The 19,723-nt window shown below is 39.1% G+C and overlaps 1 protein-coding gene across 4 annotated transcripts in view; it reads left to right on the top strand.

Moving 5' to 3' along the window:
* Window positions 1–3,754: 3,754 nt before the first annotated feature.
* LOC134352970 (amine oxidase [flavin-containing]-like) overlaps window positions 3,755–19,723 on the top strand; it is a 69,058-nt gene continuing 53,089 nt past the window's right edge. For 2 of the 4 annotated variants that reach the window (XR_010019517.1, XM_063060673.1), the window contains exons 1-3: window positions 3,755–4,317; window positions 11,676–11,770; window positions 14,470–14,607. Coding sequence is in view for 1 of the 4 variants with exons in the window: in XM_063060673.1 (XP_062916743.1) it covers window positions 4,269–4,317; window positions 11,676–11,770; window positions 14,470–14,607 (282 nt within the window). In the remaining 3 variants the exon portion in view is untranslated. Of the gene's footprint in view, window positions 4,318–8,757; window positions 8,856–9,345; window positions 9,429–11,675; window positions 11,771–14,469; window positions 14,608–19,723 lie in introns of those variants that run through there. The other 2 variants (XR_010019518.1, XR_010019519.1) reach the window with 2 other exon arrangements.

Raw genomic sequence — 19,723 nt, forward strand, 5'->3', positions numbered from 1 at the left:
GTGTGTGCAGCCAGACAGTTGTCTTTTTTGCTATTTTCTAGTTTTGGAAATAATCATCTCGAGTCATTCAATGAAGTGCCTTTGAAGTTAAGAACCATTTTAGTAAAGGTAAGAAAACAAAGTCAATTCATGCATAGCAGTGATTTGTGCACTAAGATGAGTCAGCCTAGATTACACAACTTGGTCAAGAATCCTGAACCTACTGACTTAAGATGAGAGTACTTATTGTCATTAAACAATTGCCCTATGAGTGAATTCTAGAGTACTATTCTTTATATACCATTTGAAATTTTCAATTTTCCTTTTGGGTTCGCTGGTATTGATGTGCTGTTATATGGATATACACAGTTGCATCCAATGCTGTGCAATGCCTAGCTGAGTGGTATTACTGGAGTTTCTGTCTATACGTAACCCATAGCTTTTGCAAGTACACGTGCTCTATGGACCATTTATACAGAAGAAAGTCTTCATAGTTCTCGAAAAGCTTGCTTCAATATTGCTTGAAGTTTACCTCTATAAACCTGAATCCTTACAAATACTTCATACAGCTTTTCCCCAAACTCCATCTCCTCTTGAACATGTATGCACAGATATGATCCACACCTTCAACCACAGTCACCAATTTGCATATTGTCCTCACATTACCAGCACAATTTCAGGACCCAACCTTCACCCTGACCAATCTAGCAACTTTCTGGACCTTCTGTGGATTCTGATTAAACCTCTGGCCTTCTGAACTATTCCTTTCTGATTCTAAATTCACATTTTCCAGATACTCAATCAACCACCTAATACTCAAGTCAACTTTTTCTCCTAAACCAATGAACCTCTCTTCCTACTTTAAGTAACCTGGCCCAAGCTTGCCAAATTCCCTCTACAGGCTCCAACAGCTATGTATGCCAGGAAATACTGTACCTCTGGTCTACGGAATTTAATAGAGCTCAATATTTTCAACAAAATTATCATTTGCTGATTATTCTTTGCTGAATGTGTTTAAACAGGCACTTTTCAATTTCCATCAAGGTTGTACTGATCACCTAGCAGAATTTTGGTAGAAAATCATTCAAGATTTCTGTAATGACATTGTTAGTGGACTGACTCATTTTAAGCAAAAGAAAAACTAATGGAGGCTCACTGGGTCAGGTAGCTTTTGTAAGATAAAGGAATGGTCAATGCATCAGGTTGACACCTTACATAAAGACTGGAAGTCACTTGTGTCTCTTGATTGCCTTGATTACTGCTCTTTTGTCGCCTCTCTGATCGAAACGAAATCCTCATTTGCATTTTACCATACGCCGACTGAACTTCAAGCAGGGTATAAATGTGCATTCTTTGAAACAGGAATGAGGTGAAGCAAAAAACGAGCTGCTGGGGGAACTTGACAGATCAAGCAGCATCTGTAGAGGGAAATTATCAGTTAACATTTCAGGTCAACACTTCAACGGAACTGAAAAATAAAAGGGCAGACAACCAGTATAAAAGGGGAGAGTTTTGGCAAGAAATAACGAGCAATAGGTGAATACAAGTGAGAAGGGTTTGATTGGTTGATGAAGTCAGGTGAGGAAGAGAAGAGTGGAGTTAAAATTTCATAAAGCTTTCCAAGAGAAATTTAAAAGACAAAGTAAGGGTTTTGTCAATATGCAATATTGTTTAACTATTTTGGGGAAAATACAAAATGTATTTTGGCTAAGAAAAGCAATGTTTAAGATGCTCCTCAATTGTTTCAAACTATCTCCCAAAATACCAATTTCAACTTCCCAAATTGAATATGCACTAATCACCATTTTCCCAGTTGCTCTTTGGAATGTGTGAATAGAAATCCTGATGTTTCTGTCACCTCAACCTGGAATGTAGGCCTTTCTCTCATACCAATATTAATTCCAAAAGAAATAAAGAAAACAAAACACAGGCAAGACAAAACAAAAATCCATGCAATTTTTTTTCATCCAGAACTTTTAGAAATAGCTGAAAAGATGTTGGAATAAACAGTTAATTTCCACAGTTAAAAACTTAAGCGGATATTCCAAAGAATAAAGAAAATGAAAAGATGGGGTCTCCACATGATCACATAAGAGGCACTGGTTCTTAAATATAAGAGGTCCTACAACTTTATTTCACATTAAATAACAGAAGCTTACAGTTGGTCATACCCTCTTCCCTTGGAGAAAAGGATTCATTTAAACATCATCCCAAAGCAGATTTAACAATTACATATGCTCTCACTTATCTCATGCTTCTTTTCTCTCTGATTTGACAAATCAAAATTAACTTACACCTCATGCATTATTTTAAAGCTCACAAACAATCCACAGTTTAGAATAAAGCTTACTCCAAAAGATTGGACGTTTGCCAAAATATCTTAGATTATAATCAAAGCTATCTTAAAGATATTTTAAACTTTAAAGCTTTAAAAGAATGCTGGAAGTTATTGGTCATGCACATGGAAACAGTCTTAATATTCCCACATCAATCAAAATTCCAACATCTTGTGAGATTTCTCGTATTCTAATCTAAAACCTGGATTATATGACCTCTTCATTTTACAGTCTTGGATAATGCATCTTACTTTAGAACCATCAGCACTTCCAGAACCATTGTTTTTGACAGATCATTACTTACATTTACATCTGTGATATGTGTGTGTGGTTTTGTATCCTGTGAATTTCATGGTAGCTACCTCTACTGGAGTTGTCTCCTGATTTTCCTTCACCCTCTTCTGGTCCATCTCCCTAACCCAAGTTTTGACACGAAGTAAGTATCCTACTGGTATCCCAAAGTCCAAACCTCTCAGTGAGCTGTGTCCGCTACTGTCAGCCATTAAGTGATATCACATGGAGTGAACTGAATTGTCTGGACACAGATTTCTGCAGTGGTGTGGCTCTTAGGAGGAAAACATGGTTGCCAATGCTTTGGCCTTTTCTTCAGCATATATGCAGACCCCGCCTACTCCACTATGGAAGATAAAGATGCTCTTAGAGCTTCCTCCCCCTATTAGCTGTTTAATTGCCCATCATAATTCATGACTATATGTGACAGGACTGCAGAGCTTTGATATGACCTATTGGCCACGCGGTAGCTTGACTCTGGCTGCAGCATGCTGTTGCAGTTGGTTAGCTCACAATTAGTCCTCTATTGCAATTTCACTATGCTAGCACCTCATCATCGTGCGGTGTGTCCGGTGTTGCTCCTGACAAGCACTCCTGTGCCTCATTTCCCATCCTGTGGCTTGATAATAATGGTAGACTGAAGAATACACTACAGATCACGATGCCTTACGTTTCTGGGGCTGATAATTGTCAACAGCATCTCGTAGGTGCCCAGTTTTGAGCTGCCGGGTCTGATCTAAGATTTCTCATTCGGCAGATTTGTTGTGCCACACAGCTCAGTGGTGTGCGTCTGCACTGTGAAAATAGAACTTCGTCTCCCCAAGGATTGTGACGTGATCACTTCAACCAGTGCTATAATTGACAGGTAGCTTCGTGAGGACAAGGTCATATAGATTTTCCCCTCATTCTGGTTCACTTACTGCCTTCTGCTGATCTGATTGGGCAGCAATTTTTTCAGGTGTTGGCTACCTCAGTCCGTGGTGCTGCCAAGTCACTCTTGGTGATAGATATTGAAGTCCCTCACCCAGTGTACATTCTGTTTACCTCGAGTTAATTCAAAATATAATCATTTTATCTCTAATTGATTTCAAGTGCACTGCTTATAAAAAATAAGTCTGAGGGGTGGAAATGGCTTTCAGTTGGCCTTGATTGCGCAAAATGAATTGGCAGTATGCTTTCCACCCCAGTGATTTAGAGAGGTGTGACATGCAATAATTTTCTCGTCTGTGATCTGAATATATTCCTTTAAAGAAACCTATCATACAATTTAATTAACATCGCTGAAGGAACTAATTTAATATTCGTGCTTAGTATCCGCTGTTAGCCTATTTTAAAGTAATGCTATTATCTGTCTATAATTGCATTAGATTCCCAGCTCTAATTCTTCACTTGAAATGTTAAATACATAGCCTATTATCAGTGCTTGTGCTCCTGAAAAGGATATTTATCTAGCAATCACACACGCAAACAAAAGAGGCACGCTTTCTGGTAGGCAATTCCGGGGATGAACAGGTGCTGTTCAGATGACACAAAAGAACACAAATGATCTTACTGCAGACAAATTGTAACTACGAAGAAATTGTTCAAAAACTGCGAAAAAGAACCAAGCCTTATATCCACAGCAACATTTTAGATTGTGAAGTTAAAACATAATTTGCGAAAATGTCCTGTGGAAAACAAGATGTGATTATCATTGGTGCAGGCTTGTCCGGTGAGTTACTTTACTATTTTCTCTTTTTCCGATTAATATTTTTCCCTCATTTTTTTTATATAAGTGTTTGAGCTATTTGAATGAAGCCTGATTTTGGGCAGTGTGTATTAATGAATGGTTATTTTGAATCTGCAATTATGCTGTAGAACAATAAATCAGGATGAAATAGTCCAAATTGTGTCACCTTATTTGTATGTAATTGGAATTGGAATGAATATCATGCATAAGATAGAAAATCACTTTAATAATAAATTCTATTTTAAATAATCCAAAAATAAGTTAAAGCAAACAAAACTGGTTTCTATGAACTTAAATTTGGTTCTTTTTTTTAGGATGAAGGCTCTCTATCTGTGGCAGTTTGATAATGCATTTAACTGCTATCCACTGTTAAAAGCACCTTGTAAAAATATTGTGATATCTGAACATGTTATAATTTTAGCTCTTTTAATTATATTTACCTTGTTAGTCATGCAACTAAGAACAAGGTGTATTGTCAATGAGTGTGCAGTCTTTCAGGCTAATTTAATCTCCCCACAGGGTAGTCAATTTTCCCTTTTGAAGTATTTTTGTCTGGAAGTAAACAAGTGTATATAAAATGTAGATCTTGCCACAGCAAGGTATATTATAATAGACTTCCGACTCCAGCTTGAGAGAATTATCTAATCATGTAACTTATCGAAAGTGTGAGTGACTTTCACACCTGTGAGAGCTCTACAGAGCCTCTGAGGGTTTAAAATGTCATGGAAACAATCAACATTTCCCTTAACCAGTACATGCTAGAGATTGGTAATTTAATTAACTTTAAATGGAGTGATTAAAAAAAGAAGAAAAATGAGAAGTAAGAAATAATAAAATATAAATTCTAAAATATATTTGAGCTCTCTAATTGTAGAAAGAATTCAGTGCTTAAATTGTTACCATTCTGGATCAGAGAGAGGCATTGGTATTGGACTAATAACACACTTTTAAACAGTAACAAATCAATTAAATCTAAGCTGACTGAAGACTGATTCGGTTTAGAGAAATTTAATGTGAAAATCCAGCATATACCAGGGAGATTCAGGGCAAGATGACATTTCTGTGAAGCAGATGGCAAGCCAGTTTAGATCAGCCAGCTAAATTTGAGGGACTCACACTGTTGGCCTATCTCTCAGATTTAACCATGTATTAATGCTGTGAATCATGAATAAGTCGTGTTTTCCAAGAAGGTTGAATTGATTAAGTTTTTCAAAGTATCCTGTTGTTTACAGTTAAGATTACAAGACATGTTTGTGCTTCCCTTGAGCATCAGTACCTATAGTCATTATTTCTTTCACCAAGGTAGTTTAAAATTATCTGAGATATTATCTTAAAGAGAAGGATGGAGTTAATGATAAATACAAGTGATTATGCAGACGCTGGAAATCCAGAGCAACACACACAAAATGCTGGAGGAACCCAGCTGGTCAGACAATATCTATGGAAATAAATAGATGATGTTTCAGGCCGTGACTGGATAGGAAGAGGGAAGAAGCCAGAAGAAGAAGGTTGGGGGGGGGGGCGGGAGGGGGGAGAAGTACAAGCTAGGAGGGTGGGGGAGGGGGGATGAACAAAGAATCTAGGAGGCGGTAGGAGAAAAAGGTAAAGGTCTGGAGAGGAAGGAATCTGATAGGAGAGGAGGAGGGATACAAAGAAGAGGTGATAAGCAAGTGAGGAGAAAAGATAAGAAGACAGGGTGGAGAAATTGAAGAATGGGAAAAGAGGAGGGGGAAAAGTTTACCATAATTTAGAGAAACCAATGTTCATGCCATCTGGTTAGAGGCTCCCAAGGTGGAATATGTGGTGTTACTCCTCCAACCTGAGAATGGTAGTAGAGGGGACCATGGACTGACATGTCAGAATGGGAATGGAGGTTGGAATCAAAATGGTTGTCCACCAGGAAATCCTGCTTTTTGCAGAGATGCCCAACAAAGCAATCCCCCAATCTACATCGGGTCTCGCCCATGTACTGTAGAGGAGGCCACATCAGGAGCACCAGAAACAGTGGTTGACACCAACAGATTCACAGGTGAAGGGTTGCCTAGTAGAGTTAGTAGTTTTGATGAGTCTGCATCAACAAAAATATTAAACATAAAATTCTTTAATCCTCACACCAACAAATGACTATCATAAAAATAATGCCAATTTTTTGCAGACCAAATTTCCCCGGAACATTATAGCCTCCAAATCTCTTTTTTTAAAAGAAACTGATCAAAAATCTTTCTCTTTAGCAAATGGTTTACAGCTATAGATTTCACTAAGTGCTATATAAGTACCAGTTAATGCTGATGATGGTTATACAATGGAGATTTGTTTGGAATTATTGTTTCATCAGCTGGTTAAAACAGAACTGCCAGAAGGTAATGGTAAACTCAAGGTCAATATTCAGTAGGTATGGCAATTTTGCTCGATTGATTAATTTTGCTGAAAAGGTAACAGTATGAACATACAAAGTACTACCCTCTAATGTCTGAGAAGAGTTTAGAAATCTACAGAATTTAGTAATCCCTTTAAAAATGGACAGAAGTATCTGTGTGCAAAATATTTTGCAGTATTGTTAACTTCTCCTCACACCACCAGATAACAGCTCCAGCTTTATATGGAAGTAAATCATAAGTCTTACTTTTTGACAGTTTTAATTTATAACCGATTTTCATTAACAGGATATTGCATCCTTAAAATGAAGTTTTATAATATATGAGCTGAGTAACAACAGCTGCTGATCCAAAATCATTCACTTCTGGTTGTTTATAGCATTCATGCTGAGATGTGTAATTTCCTGCTTTGATGCTGTACCTTGACACCTATTGATCTGCAGCTTGATTGTCTGAAGAAATCATCACAGAAACATTTATTATACTGACAGTGTATCGGAAATGAGAGGGAGGCAGCTTTATTCTGAATGTAGACGGATGGCTTTAAATTGATTAATATCTGTATTTAAAAAAATCCCATCAGAATCAAGATCAGGTTTATCATCACTGTCTAATATGACAAAATAAATTACAAAATTACAGAAAAAATAAAGGAAAAATGTGATACTATTCATGGACAGAAATCTGGTAATGGAAATGGAAGGTTTCTGCAGCACAGACGGATTCATTTTATCATTTCTGGAACTGAATTTTAAAATAAAGCCATATTATCATGTATCTTTTAAAAAGGCAGCAAATGTTATTAACAGGACCAGTGGCTGAAGACAAGAAGTGATGCACACTCTTCTCTTCAGCAAAATATACATACAAATTGCACCAAAATTTGTTAAGTTATTTTTCAAAGTTCTTTGGTATGTTTTGTAACTCCAAAACATAAAAGTAAATGAAATTTTAAAAAACACGTAGACCAGGGATAGCACATGTTTACGTTAGTTTTTAGTTTAAGTGAGGCGCACACATGTGATGTGGCGGTGTGATAACGTATGCCATTCATGTACTTTTACACATAACTGTAATGTGTTATGTAAACAAAGAATGCTTAAATATATTTTCAATATTATTCAAATGTTACTAAAATATTAAATACACATCAAGGCTCACTGCTTAGCTATAAACTCCAACTCAATATAGAGTATGTCTCAGCTATATGCATATAAGGACACTCTGCTTGATAGGAGAGACTTGAAGCTGCGAAACAACCTCAGATTCTGGACCCTCCTCTGTAGTGTTTGTGAGTTGACTCTGGGACTGCAGGAAGTGGTTCTGATAGCTCTAGACACCTTTCTTCTGGATGTGTTAGCATCCCAAACAGTGCATGGCAAGCTGCTCGATCTGATGATCTATCCTGGCCGCCAGACGAAGCCTCAAGCCAATACTTTCATTTTGACTATGCCTAGATGACTGGCATGTAGCTCCTCCAACACTTCAGCTCTCAGCTTGGATGGTACCATAACTCTCAATCCCCACATAAGGCCACATCTGTCCAGGGCAAGTTCATTATGGCGCTAGTAAAAATTGGAGAATTTGGATTTCTGCTGCACATTCCAGCCATTTTGTAGACCTGAGACAGTGTGGGATATTTCTGGTTTCCCTGGCATAACAGGGAGACTTTTAGCTTGCATTAAGGAGAATATGCAAAGAGGAGTGTCCCCTTTTGTAAATTATTCAGGTATTTCCTTTTCCAAAGGTAAATGGGACAATCTGTCAGCATTTCCATGATTAGTCATCCCGTATTCGAACTTGTAAATGTGACCTGAAAGAAGCAGAGCCCATCTCTGCACTTTTGCTGCTGCTGTTAGTGGAAAACCCTTCTGTGGACTGAAGGTGGACACTGGTGGTTGATGATTGGTAATGAGGGTAAACTCTCTCCCATACAAGTACTGGTTAAAACATTTTAAACCCTAAACCAGACTCAAGGCCTCTCTGTCAATCTGTGTGTAATTTTTCTCTGCAGCAGTAAAGGAACGCGATGCAAAGGCCATGGGGCATTCATTTCTATCACTCATAACATCTGACATGACTGCACCTATACCACAAGGCGAGATTTCACAGGCAAGCTTCACTGTACAATGTGGATCATAATCTGTGAGTATGGTGTCTGACGTCACCATTTCCTTTACCTTTTGGAAAGCCACCTCACACAGCTTTGTCCATTGTGATTTCTTCCTGATTTGTAATAATGAGTTCAAGGGATAGAACGTAGTAGCTGGGTTTGGCTGGAACTCATTATAGTAACTGACAAATCCTAAAAAGAACTGCAACTGTGACACATCCTTTAGGCTTGGGGCATCCACCACTGCTTGAATGTTCTTAGCACACTTGTGTAATCCTTGTGCATCAACTGTGTGACCACAATAAGTGATGCTTGGTTTAAAGAATTCACACTTGTTGCCTTGTACTCTAAGTGCATAAACTTCCAATTTTTTTTAGCAGTGTCTTGAGATTTTGGAGATGTTCCTTGTCATCCTCACTGGTAACAACGATGTCATCCAGGTAACACTGAGTGCCTGGACAATTTTGCTGCACCTGCTCTGTAGCTTTCTGCCAGAGTGCAGTTGCAGATGCCACTCCAAAAATAAGCCTATTATCGTGATGAAGCCCATTGTGACTGTTTCTGGAGAGAAATACTTCGGACTCTTCTTCCATCTCCATCTGTAGGTATGCATCAGCTAAGTCCACCTTACTGAAGTGTTTTCCTCCAGAAAGATTTGTAAAGATATCCTCTTCCCTGGCTAGAAGACATTGCTCTACTTGCAGTACTGGGTTAATGGTAACCTTAAAACATCACAGATCCTAATAGACCCACTCTTCTTAGCTACTGGGATAACTGGCATTTCCTATCAGCTCCACTCAACCTTGGAAATAATTCCTTCAACCTCCATGTGATCTAGCTCACTGGATACTTAATCATGGAAATGGACAGGCTTTGTAAAAATTGGCTGTGGCATTTTCAATTAACACTATTTTACCCTTGATCTGTCTGAGTTTTACAGTGTCATCCCTGAACACTATTGTGACATTATCCAGTACCTTTCTTAATTTGCTTTCAATTGGCTCTGTTGCATGGGATGTGGCATGCAAGTGACGGATGGATCTCCAATCGAGTTGTAGTTGTCTCAGCCAATCATGACCCACAGTGCTGGTCCTACTGTTTTTACCACATGTGGCTTGTTGGTTGCTGTATATCACTGTTATGAATGTCATTTCCACAGGAGTTATCTTTTCTCCAGTGTAAGTTCTTAGTTGGATATCTTCAGGCTTCAGTTCAGTATCTTTGAAATATCATTCAAACTCATTTTGAAACAGCCGAGCCAGTGCCCAATTCCATTTTAATTAATATGTCATTCACTTCTAGTGTAAGCCAAATTGCTTGGCAATTGTTAATTTTCACATTGTAATTCTTGAAGCTATTCAGTCCTGTGTCACTCACATCATGATCAGATTTTTCATCAACAGCATGTAGATTAGTGCTCTTTTTAAAACTGCAACTGGGTGTTTTATCGTTTTCCCTTTCCTGTGCAGTCCATTTATTTTTGTCTGCCTGACAGGCTCTTTGCATGTGTCCTACTTTGTTATATTTTCTACAAGTTTCATCCTTAAGTCTGCGTTGGTCTGGTGTATGTGAGTACTTGTCACAACAGTAATGGCAGGTTTCTGTTTAGACATTGCAATTTTGTTCACGCTCACTTTCATTCCTGACTGCAACTTAATTGTGTTTCTCTCTGCTGTTTCCATTGATACATCTATTTCAACTGCTCTTTTAAGCGTAGGTTGTGCTTCAGCTAGGAGCCATTTTTGAATGCTATCTTGTAAAAGTTCACAAACTAATTTATCTTTCAGTGCATTATTAGGATCCATTAGACTCTTCCTTTTGATTCTGCTTATGAAACCTAAAGCATTCTGCAATCAACAATGGTTTGGGTTCTAAATATTCCTGCATTAGTTTCATGATATCAGTAAAGCTCATTTCGGTTAGTTTGGTTGGAGCAGTCAAACTTCTAAGCAAACTGTATGCCTTTAATTCCAATGCACTCAGCAAAATTGACACTCACATTTCATTGTCCACTTCATTTGCTTCAAAATACTGCTCAATTTGCTCAGTATACATATTCCAGTTATCTCTTACGCAATTGAACATGTCTACCTTTCCAATGTAGTTATCCTTTCTGCTTTTTAAAAAAAATTTATGATTGTTATCACTTGGTACTCACTGTTTATGAATACACGAATTTACTCTGATTTCTGCCTTTTTAACTCAATTGTCTCTGTCCCTTCCTGAAGAGAAGCATGTGCTGCACAGTTCTTTTATTCGACCATTTCCTGCTGTGTTCTTTTTTAAATCTCAAATGTCTCGCTGTGCTACAAAAGATAGGTAGTCATCTTGGGTTCATTTAAAACTTACATAACACCACTGTTATGTTTTGTAAGTCCAAAGCATAAACTCAATTGAAAGAGACCAAGGATAACATGTGTCTACATTATTTTTATTTTTACTTTAAGTGAGTTGTATGCATATGACATGGTGGTGTGATTATGTATGCAATTATCAAGATAATTTACAATTAACCCGCAATGCATTATACAAACAACAAAGAATGCTTAATCAAAAGATATATTTACAATGTTACTCAAATATTACTGAAATATTAAGTACACTCAAAGTATCCAGAATTTTCCAGAAGTATCCAGAATCACAAATATGCTGAGACTGATTTAAATATGTCATCTCTGGTTAAAATGTGAGTTATTGTGATTGGATTAACATCTGGTTGATTCTTATTAATTAATCTTATTGCAAAAACTATTTGTTAATTTGCAAGCTTATTTTTGGGGCTTGGTCTAGGTTTTCTCTTGATATATAAAGGCTCCTGGTTCCTATATAACACTATTGTTTGTGTTGTCTAGGTCTGTCAGCTGCCAAGCTGCTGATAGAGGAAGGTATGAAAGTGCTGGTCTTAGAAGCGAGAGATCGCGTTGGAGGAAGAACATACACTGTTCGAGTAAGTAATTAAAATTATCATAATCTCTAGTTCTTTTGGGTGAATAGGTTCAGAGATGATGGCTTAGGAGTTGGGTTATCAACAAGATGTAGATCAGACTCTGTAAAGTCTGAGTCTGTTTCTGTGGAGCAGTAGTGGCTAGTTTATTAGGTACAGGAGTGGAACCTGGTGTAGTCTTCTGCTGCTGTCACCCATTTTCTGTAAACTCTGGAGACTGTTGTGTATGAAAATCCCAGGAGATCAACAATTTCTGAGATATTCAAACCGCTCCATCTGGCACCAACAATCATTCCATGGTGAAGGTCACATAGATTACATTTCTTCTCCATTCTGATGTTTGGTATATACAACAACTAAACTTCTTGATCATGTCTGTATGCTTTTATGCATTGTGATGCTGCTATATGATTGGGTGATTAGATATTTATTAACAAGCAAGTGCACAGATATACCTAATAAAGTAGCCACTGAGTATATCATAACACATAAAGGGTCTTAGATCAGCACTTGAAATCCATGAGGAGTATTTGTGATTCGTAGTCCACAAAGATTTCTGAAAACATTCTCCCTCTAAGGTGTCTGGACCTTGTTGTGCAACTGGCTGCCTGTCATCTGTGCAAATCCGAACAAATATCTCCACCTCACCAACAATCATCAGTGGTGCAGCTCAAAGCTGTGAGCTTAGCTCACTGCTCCACTTCATCTACAGCCACGATTCTGTGGCTAGGCACAGCTCAAACACCATCTATAAATTTGCTGATGACACAATGTTGTTGGCAGAACTTCAGATGGTGACGAGGATGTGTACAGGACTGAGACAGATTAGCTTGTTGCAGCAGCACCCTTGTGTTCATTGTTAGTAAGACCACTGTGCACTTCAGGAAGGGAAAGTTGAGTGAACACACATCAGTCCTCATGAAAGTGCTCATCCTTTTCACACCTGATCCTTTAAAGTTCCTGAGTGTCAGCATCTCTGAAGCTCATCTTGGGCCCAACAGACTGAAGTAATTACAAAGAAGGAATGACAGTGGCTATACTTCATTAGGAGTTTGAGGAGAACTGGTATGTCACCAAAGACAGTCGCAAATTTTTACGTATGTACCATGGAGAGGATTCTAGTTGGTTGCATCACCATCTGAAATGGAAAGATCACTGCAGTCAGGAAAGGCTGCAGAAAATTGTAATCATGTGCACTGGCCTCACCAGCATCCAAAACTCCTTCAAAAGGCGATTCCTCAAAAAGGTAGTATCCATCATTAAGGACCCCCCTCACCTAAGACATGCCATTTTCTCTTTGCTACCACCAAGGAGGAAGTACAAGAGCCTCAAAACACACTCAATGTTTCAGGAAAAGCTCCTTCCCCTCCACAATAGATTTCTGAGTGGACAGTGAACCTATGAACACTAACTCAGTATTTTCCCCTCAATTTTTGCACTACATATTTAAATTAAAAATGCAAACAACATTTAATTTAATTTTCTTTTTTGTATATACTTTATAGTTTTTATTATTATGAATTGTAACACACTGCTGCCGCAAAATGACAAATTTCATGACCTATGCCAATGATATTAAACCTGATTCTGATTCATTATTATACAAAGCTGGCAACAGAGGAAACTGAATGTTCCAACATCTGTAAATGTAATCATTCGCACCTTTGAAGATGGTGTCATTTGTTCACCAGGCCATGAACAAATATGCAAGTCACTGAATTTTAGTTTTTAGCCACTCTTGAAAATCAAAATTTCCTTTAAAACCAACTATGACTGATTCCTGAAGAACAGAAGCGCTTTATCCATCTGATCTTTTATAGCACCTAAGGAATTATTTCAGCACCTGATATGTTTATGTTCTATAATAAATGCTGTCCACAAGCCAATGTTTAAAAAGGTCATGATTGTACCAAGAGCCATCTGATTCCCCCACAAAACAGCAGAAGCTACCAGTGCAAACAAATACTGCACAGAGGGACCACAGGGTAATTTGGTTGTGGTCCAGTCCATCCGTTAAGGATAGCATGCTTACCTCACTCTAGAAAGCTCGTCACTAGCACGCTGGTGAATAATGTGGACACTCTCTTTCTCAAAATGAATGGAACATTCAATTGTTGAAAATTGCCCTGTTCCCAAATCCACAACATTGGGGCTAATGTTGCACCTTCACTCCTACCCTGATTCAACTCTTCCAACATTTTACCAGCATTCAGCTCAGCACAACAGTAATCCTCCCTGTTCGCTTTGTCCAGATTCTTTATTTTTCTTTTCTCTTAGGCATTAAGGCCAATTACAAATTTTCATCTAATGAAAGGTTTTTTTTTTGTCCACTATTAGTATATCAAGAAAGGATATTTACATTGGCAGTTTTCTATCAAAATATAGTTGTCAGAATTGGCCACTGTACCATTGAACTAAAAAAGATTCCTGCTGTCAATCATTATCAAGTGAGACATGCTGAAAAATGTCCATGCATGAATATCATGCAAGGATTTGCCCTGGCTGTAAATATATACAGTACATGGTTGAACAGTGTGTCGCAATAATTGCCAGGATGTGTACATGAAAATAGCAATGTAAATTAGCAGAAAGGGTACCAGCACCCAGAGAACTGGGAACCTACAGGAGTCATTGCTGTCAAAGGAATAAACAATAGATTGCAAAGAAAATTAGTTATTTATAGACACAATTATTTGTCATAGGGTCCAGAGTTCCAGTACGTTGACTTGGGGGGAGCATATGTTGGACCCACTCAAAATCGGATTTTGCGATTAGCCAAGGAGCTGGGTATAAAGACGTACAAAGTAAACGAAGAAGAGAAACTTATTCACTTTGTACAGGTAAAATGATTCCATTTTTTTATTTGAATGTTGTTGTTAAAAGATTGTAGTTCCAGGGAATGAAGCACTCTTTTGCTACCATTATTGCCGACATTGACATTGGTATACCAGTTTTTAGATACTAGATATAGCAGATAACGGGCATGGCCAGACTATCCTTGTGTTACCTTCAAAATGGAACACCAAGCTGTCCCAAGTGAATCACTTCCTATGAAATAGAATTACATTTTTTAAGCTGTCTATCACATTGCAATAGTCTCTAGACCTTCTATGAAGTTTCAAACCTACATTTAAAAGTTATTGAAAATAGACCGAGGGGCCTCCGAATCAAATTACTTTATGACAGCCAGTCTTTTGAACCTTTCACTTTCTATAAAATTAGGCTTGAATTTCCACGGAAGGATGTTCCAATGTCCTATTATCACTGCAAGGGAAGATCCAATAGCAATATCAGAGTGATATTGTAAATGTTTATTTTAATATTCAGCTCAGAAATCTTTTTAACATTTCCGCCAATGGTAGGCTGTAGCAGTTGAACTCTCTGGTCTACTCAGTTAACAGAGATTTTATGTTATTGAATTTAACAAGATGTTTTAGTTCATGTCCCTGTTATTCAAATCTCCCTATTAGAACATAAGACATAGGAGCAGAATTAGACCATTTGGGCCATCGAGTCTACTCCACCATTCGATCTTGGCTGATTTATTATTCTTCTCAACCCTATTCTCCAGTCTTCTCCCTAACCTTTGATGTCTTTAATAATCAAGAGCCTATCAACCTCCACTTTAAATACCCAATGACTTGGCCTCCACTGCCAAGTATGGCAATTAATTCTGCAGATTCACCACCCTCTGGCTAAATAAATTGTGCTTCATCTCTGTTGTAAAGGGATGTCCTACTCTGAGTCTGTGCCCAATGGTCCTTGACTTTCCCTCTATAAGAAACATCCTCTCCACGTCCACTCTATCTGGGCCTTTCAATGTTTGATAGGTTTCAATGATATCCCCCCTCATTCTTCTAAACTCCAGCAAGTGCAGGTCCAGAGCCATCAAACAGTCATCATATGAAAACTATTTCATTCCTAGAATCATTCTCATGAACCTTCTCTGGTCCCTCTCCAATACCAGCACATTCTTTAAAAACGCAAACACAAGGAAATCTGCAGATGCTGGAATTTCAAGCAACACACAAAAATTGCTGGTGAACGCAAGAGATTTCTTGCTTTCTCTTCTTTCAGTTAGTCCTGACGAAGGGTCTCGGCCCAAAACGTCGACTGTACCTCTTCCTATAGATGCTGCCCGGCCTGCTGCATTCACCAGCAACTTTTATGTGTGTTGCCAGCACATTCTTCTTAGATTAGGGGCCCAAAACTGTTCACAATTCTCCAAGTGTGGTCTGAGCAATATCTTATAAGGCTCAGCATTACATCTTTGTTTTTAAAGTCTAGTTGTCTTGAAATGAATGCTAATATTGCAATTTGCCTTACTTACTACTGCCTCAACCTGCAAGTTAACCTTTAAGGAATCTTACACGTGGACTTTCAAGTCCCTTTGCACCTCAGCTTTCTGAACTTTCTCCCCACTTAAAAAATATAGTCTACGTTTTTATTCCTTCTACTGAAGTGCTTTACCATACACTTCCCTATACTCTATTCTAATCTGCCATCAATTTGCCCATTCTCTTAAACTGTCTATTTCCTTCTCCAGATGTCCTGCTTCTTCAACACTACCTGCCCCTCCACCTATCTTTGTATTGTGTCCAAATTTGGCCACATAGCTATCAATTCCGTCTCCCAATTCATTGATGTATAGCGTGAAAAGAAGCGGTCCCAAAACTGACCCCTGCAGAACACTACTAGTTACCAACAGCTAACCAGAAAAGGCCCCCTTTATTCCCACTCTTTGCCTCCTGCCAGTCAGCCAACCTTCTATCTATGCTAGTATCTTCTCTGTAATACCACGGGCTCTCATATTGTTAAACAGTCTCATGTACGGAACCTTGTCAAAGACTTTCAGAAAATCGAAGTAGACAACATCCACTGACTTTTCTTTGTCTATGTTATTTCCTCAAAAAATTCCAACACACTTGTCAGGCAAGATTTCCCCTTAAGGAAACAGTTGATTTTGGCCTATTTTGTATGTGTCTCTAAGTACCCCAAAACCTCATCCTTAATAATGGACTTCAATGTTTTTCCAACCACTGAAGTCGGGCTAATTGGCCTATTATTCACTGTCTTTTGCATCTTAAAGTGTGCAGTGACATTTGTAATTTTCCTGTCCTCCAAAAACTTTCCATAATCTAGTGATTCTTGTAAGATCATTACTATTGCCTCCACAATCTCTTCAACTACCTCTTTCAGAACCCTGGGGTATAGTTCATCTCCTCCAGGTGACCCTTAAACTTTCCAAGCATATTTCCCTTGGTATTAGCAACTATACTCAAGTCTACTCCCTGAGACTCCTGAATGTCTGAAGAACTACGGATATCTTCCACAGTGAAGACTGACACAAAATATTTGTTATGCTCATCCACTATTTCTTTGTACCCCCATTACTACCTCTCCAGTGTCATTTTCCAGTGGTCCGATATCCACTCTTGCCTTTTATTCTTTATATATAGGAAAAAATATTTGGTATCCTTTTTTTATATTGTTGTCTAGCTTATTTTCATAATTAATCTTTTTGCTTCTTATTGCCTTTTTAATTGCCTTCTGTTGGTTTTCAAATGCTTCCCAATCCTACAACTTGCCATTAATTTTGGCTGTATTATATGCCATTCTTTTGTTTTTATGTTGTCTTTGGCATCACTTATCAGCCATGGTTGCCTCATCCCCACTTTAGAATGCATCATTTTCTTTGGTATGTATCTATCCTGTGGCTTCTAAATTGCTCCCAGAAACTCGAGCCATTGCTGCTCTGCCGTCATCCCTGCCAGTGTACCCTTCCAATCAGTTTTGGCCTGCTACTCTCATGCCTTTGTAATTTTCTTTACTCCACTATAATATTGATAAATCTGATGTTAGCTTCTCCTTCTCAAACTGCAGGGTGAATCCTATCATATTATGATCACTGCCTCCTAAGGGTCTCTTAACCTTAAGCTCCCTAATCAAATCTGGTGCACAGTATCCATTCCAGAATTGCCTTTTCTCTGGTGGGCTCAGTGATAAGCTGCATGAAAAAGCTATTCCCTAGGCATTCTGGAAATTCCTTCTCTTGGGGTCCAGCATCAACCTGATTTCCTCAATCTACCTGCATATTGAAATCCCCATTACAATCATAACATTGCCCTTTTTACATGCCTTTTCTGCTTCTCAATGTAATTTGTACCCCAATTGTGCAGAGGCTTGTATAAAACTCCAGTTTTGGGTGGAGACTCTTCTTCAGTACTGAGGAGGAAGGGAGAAGATGTCTGAATTAAAAAAAGCGGGAGCAAGGGAAAGAGGCTAGCTAGAAGGTGGTAGGAGAAGCCAGGTGGGTGGGAAAGGTCAAGGGCTGGAGAAAAATGAATCTGATAAGAGAGGAGAGTGGACCACAGGAGAAAAGGAAGGAGGAGGGGACCCGGGGGAAGTACTAGGAGGTGAGAAATAAAGGTCAGAGTGGGGAATAGAGGAAGTGGTGTGAGGGGATATTTGTTCACTGCAAGGATAAATTGATATTCATGCCATCAGGTTGGAGGGTACCCATACAGAATGTGAAGTGCCACTCCTCCACCCTGAGGGTAGCCTTATCTTGGCACAAGAGGAGGCCATAGATGACACGTTGGAACAAGAATGGAATTGGAATTAAAATGTTTGGCCACTGGGAAGACCCGCTTTTGGTGGATGGTGCAGAGGTGCTCGATGAAGAGGACCCCAATTTACGACAGGTCTCACCAATGTAGAGGAGGCCATATCAGGAGCACTGGATGCCATAGACGACCCCATCAGACTCATAGGTGAAGAATTGCCTCCCCTAGAAGGACCATTTGGGCCCCTGAGTGGAGGAGCGGGAGGAGTGTATGGGCAGGCGGAGCACCTAGGCCACTTGAATGGATAAGTGCCTGGAAGGAGATTAGTGGGGAGGGACGAATGGACGAGAACTGCAGAGGGAGCAATCCCTGTGGAAAGCGGAGGGAGGAACAGAAAGATATGGTTAGTAGTAGGATCCCTTTGGAGATGGCAGAAGTTGTGGAGGATGTGGAGGCTGATGCGGTGATAGGTAAGGACAAGAGGGACTATCACTGTTGTGGTGGCGTGGATGCCTGGGAAATGGAGAAGATGCAGACGTGGGCAGCATCAACAGTACAACCCGACAACTCTGATGTCCTGGAATGGAAAGGTGTGATGGAGGCGAAGAAACTGCGAGACGGGAATAGCAGTTTTACAGGAGACGGAGTGGGAAGAGGTGTAGACAAGATAACCGTGGGAATCAGTAGTTTTATAAAAGGTGTTGGTTGACAGTTTGGCTTTGAAGATGGAGACAGAGACTGAGAAAGGGGAGGAAGGTTTCAGAGATGGACCAAGTGAATTTGAGGGCAAGGTGGAAGTGAGACGCAAAGTTGATGAAATTGCCGAGCTCAGCATGGGTACGTGAAGCAGCACCAATGCAGTTTTCAATGTAGCAGAGTCAGAGTTGGAAAGTATAACAGTGGAAGCATCTAAATGTACTACAAGATCATCCGCCTGCTTGCATTTAAATACAACACCTTCAGTCCTGAATTCATCACCCTTTTTGATTTTGTCCACATGTTATACTTCAACTCATCCCACTGACTGAAATTTTGCCCTGTCAACTGCCTATCCTTCCTCCCAGTCTCATTACACACTGCATCTACCTGTATACCAACTACTGTTCCTCAGTCCTGTCACTCCAACTCCTATCGCTTTGCAAAATTACCTTAAACCCTCCCCAACACCTCTAGTGAACCTGCCCGCAAGGATATTAGCCACCCTTGGGTTTAGGTGTAATCTGTCTTTTTTGTTCCATTTATACCTTCCCCAGAAAAGGATTCGAATGATCCATAAATCTGAAACCCTGCCCCCGCATCACACATTGATTTGTCAAATCATCCTATTTTTACCCTCACTAGTGCTTGGCATGGACAGCAATCCAGAGATTACTACCCTTGAGGTCCTACT

This window comes from Mobula hypostoma, chromosome 10 (assembly GCF_963921235.1).
Source record: "Mobula hypostoma chromosome 10, sMobHyp1.1, whole genome shotgun sequence".
NCBI lineage: Eukaryota > Metazoa > Chordata > Chondrichthyes > Myliobatiformes > Myliobatidae > Mobula > Mobula hypostoma.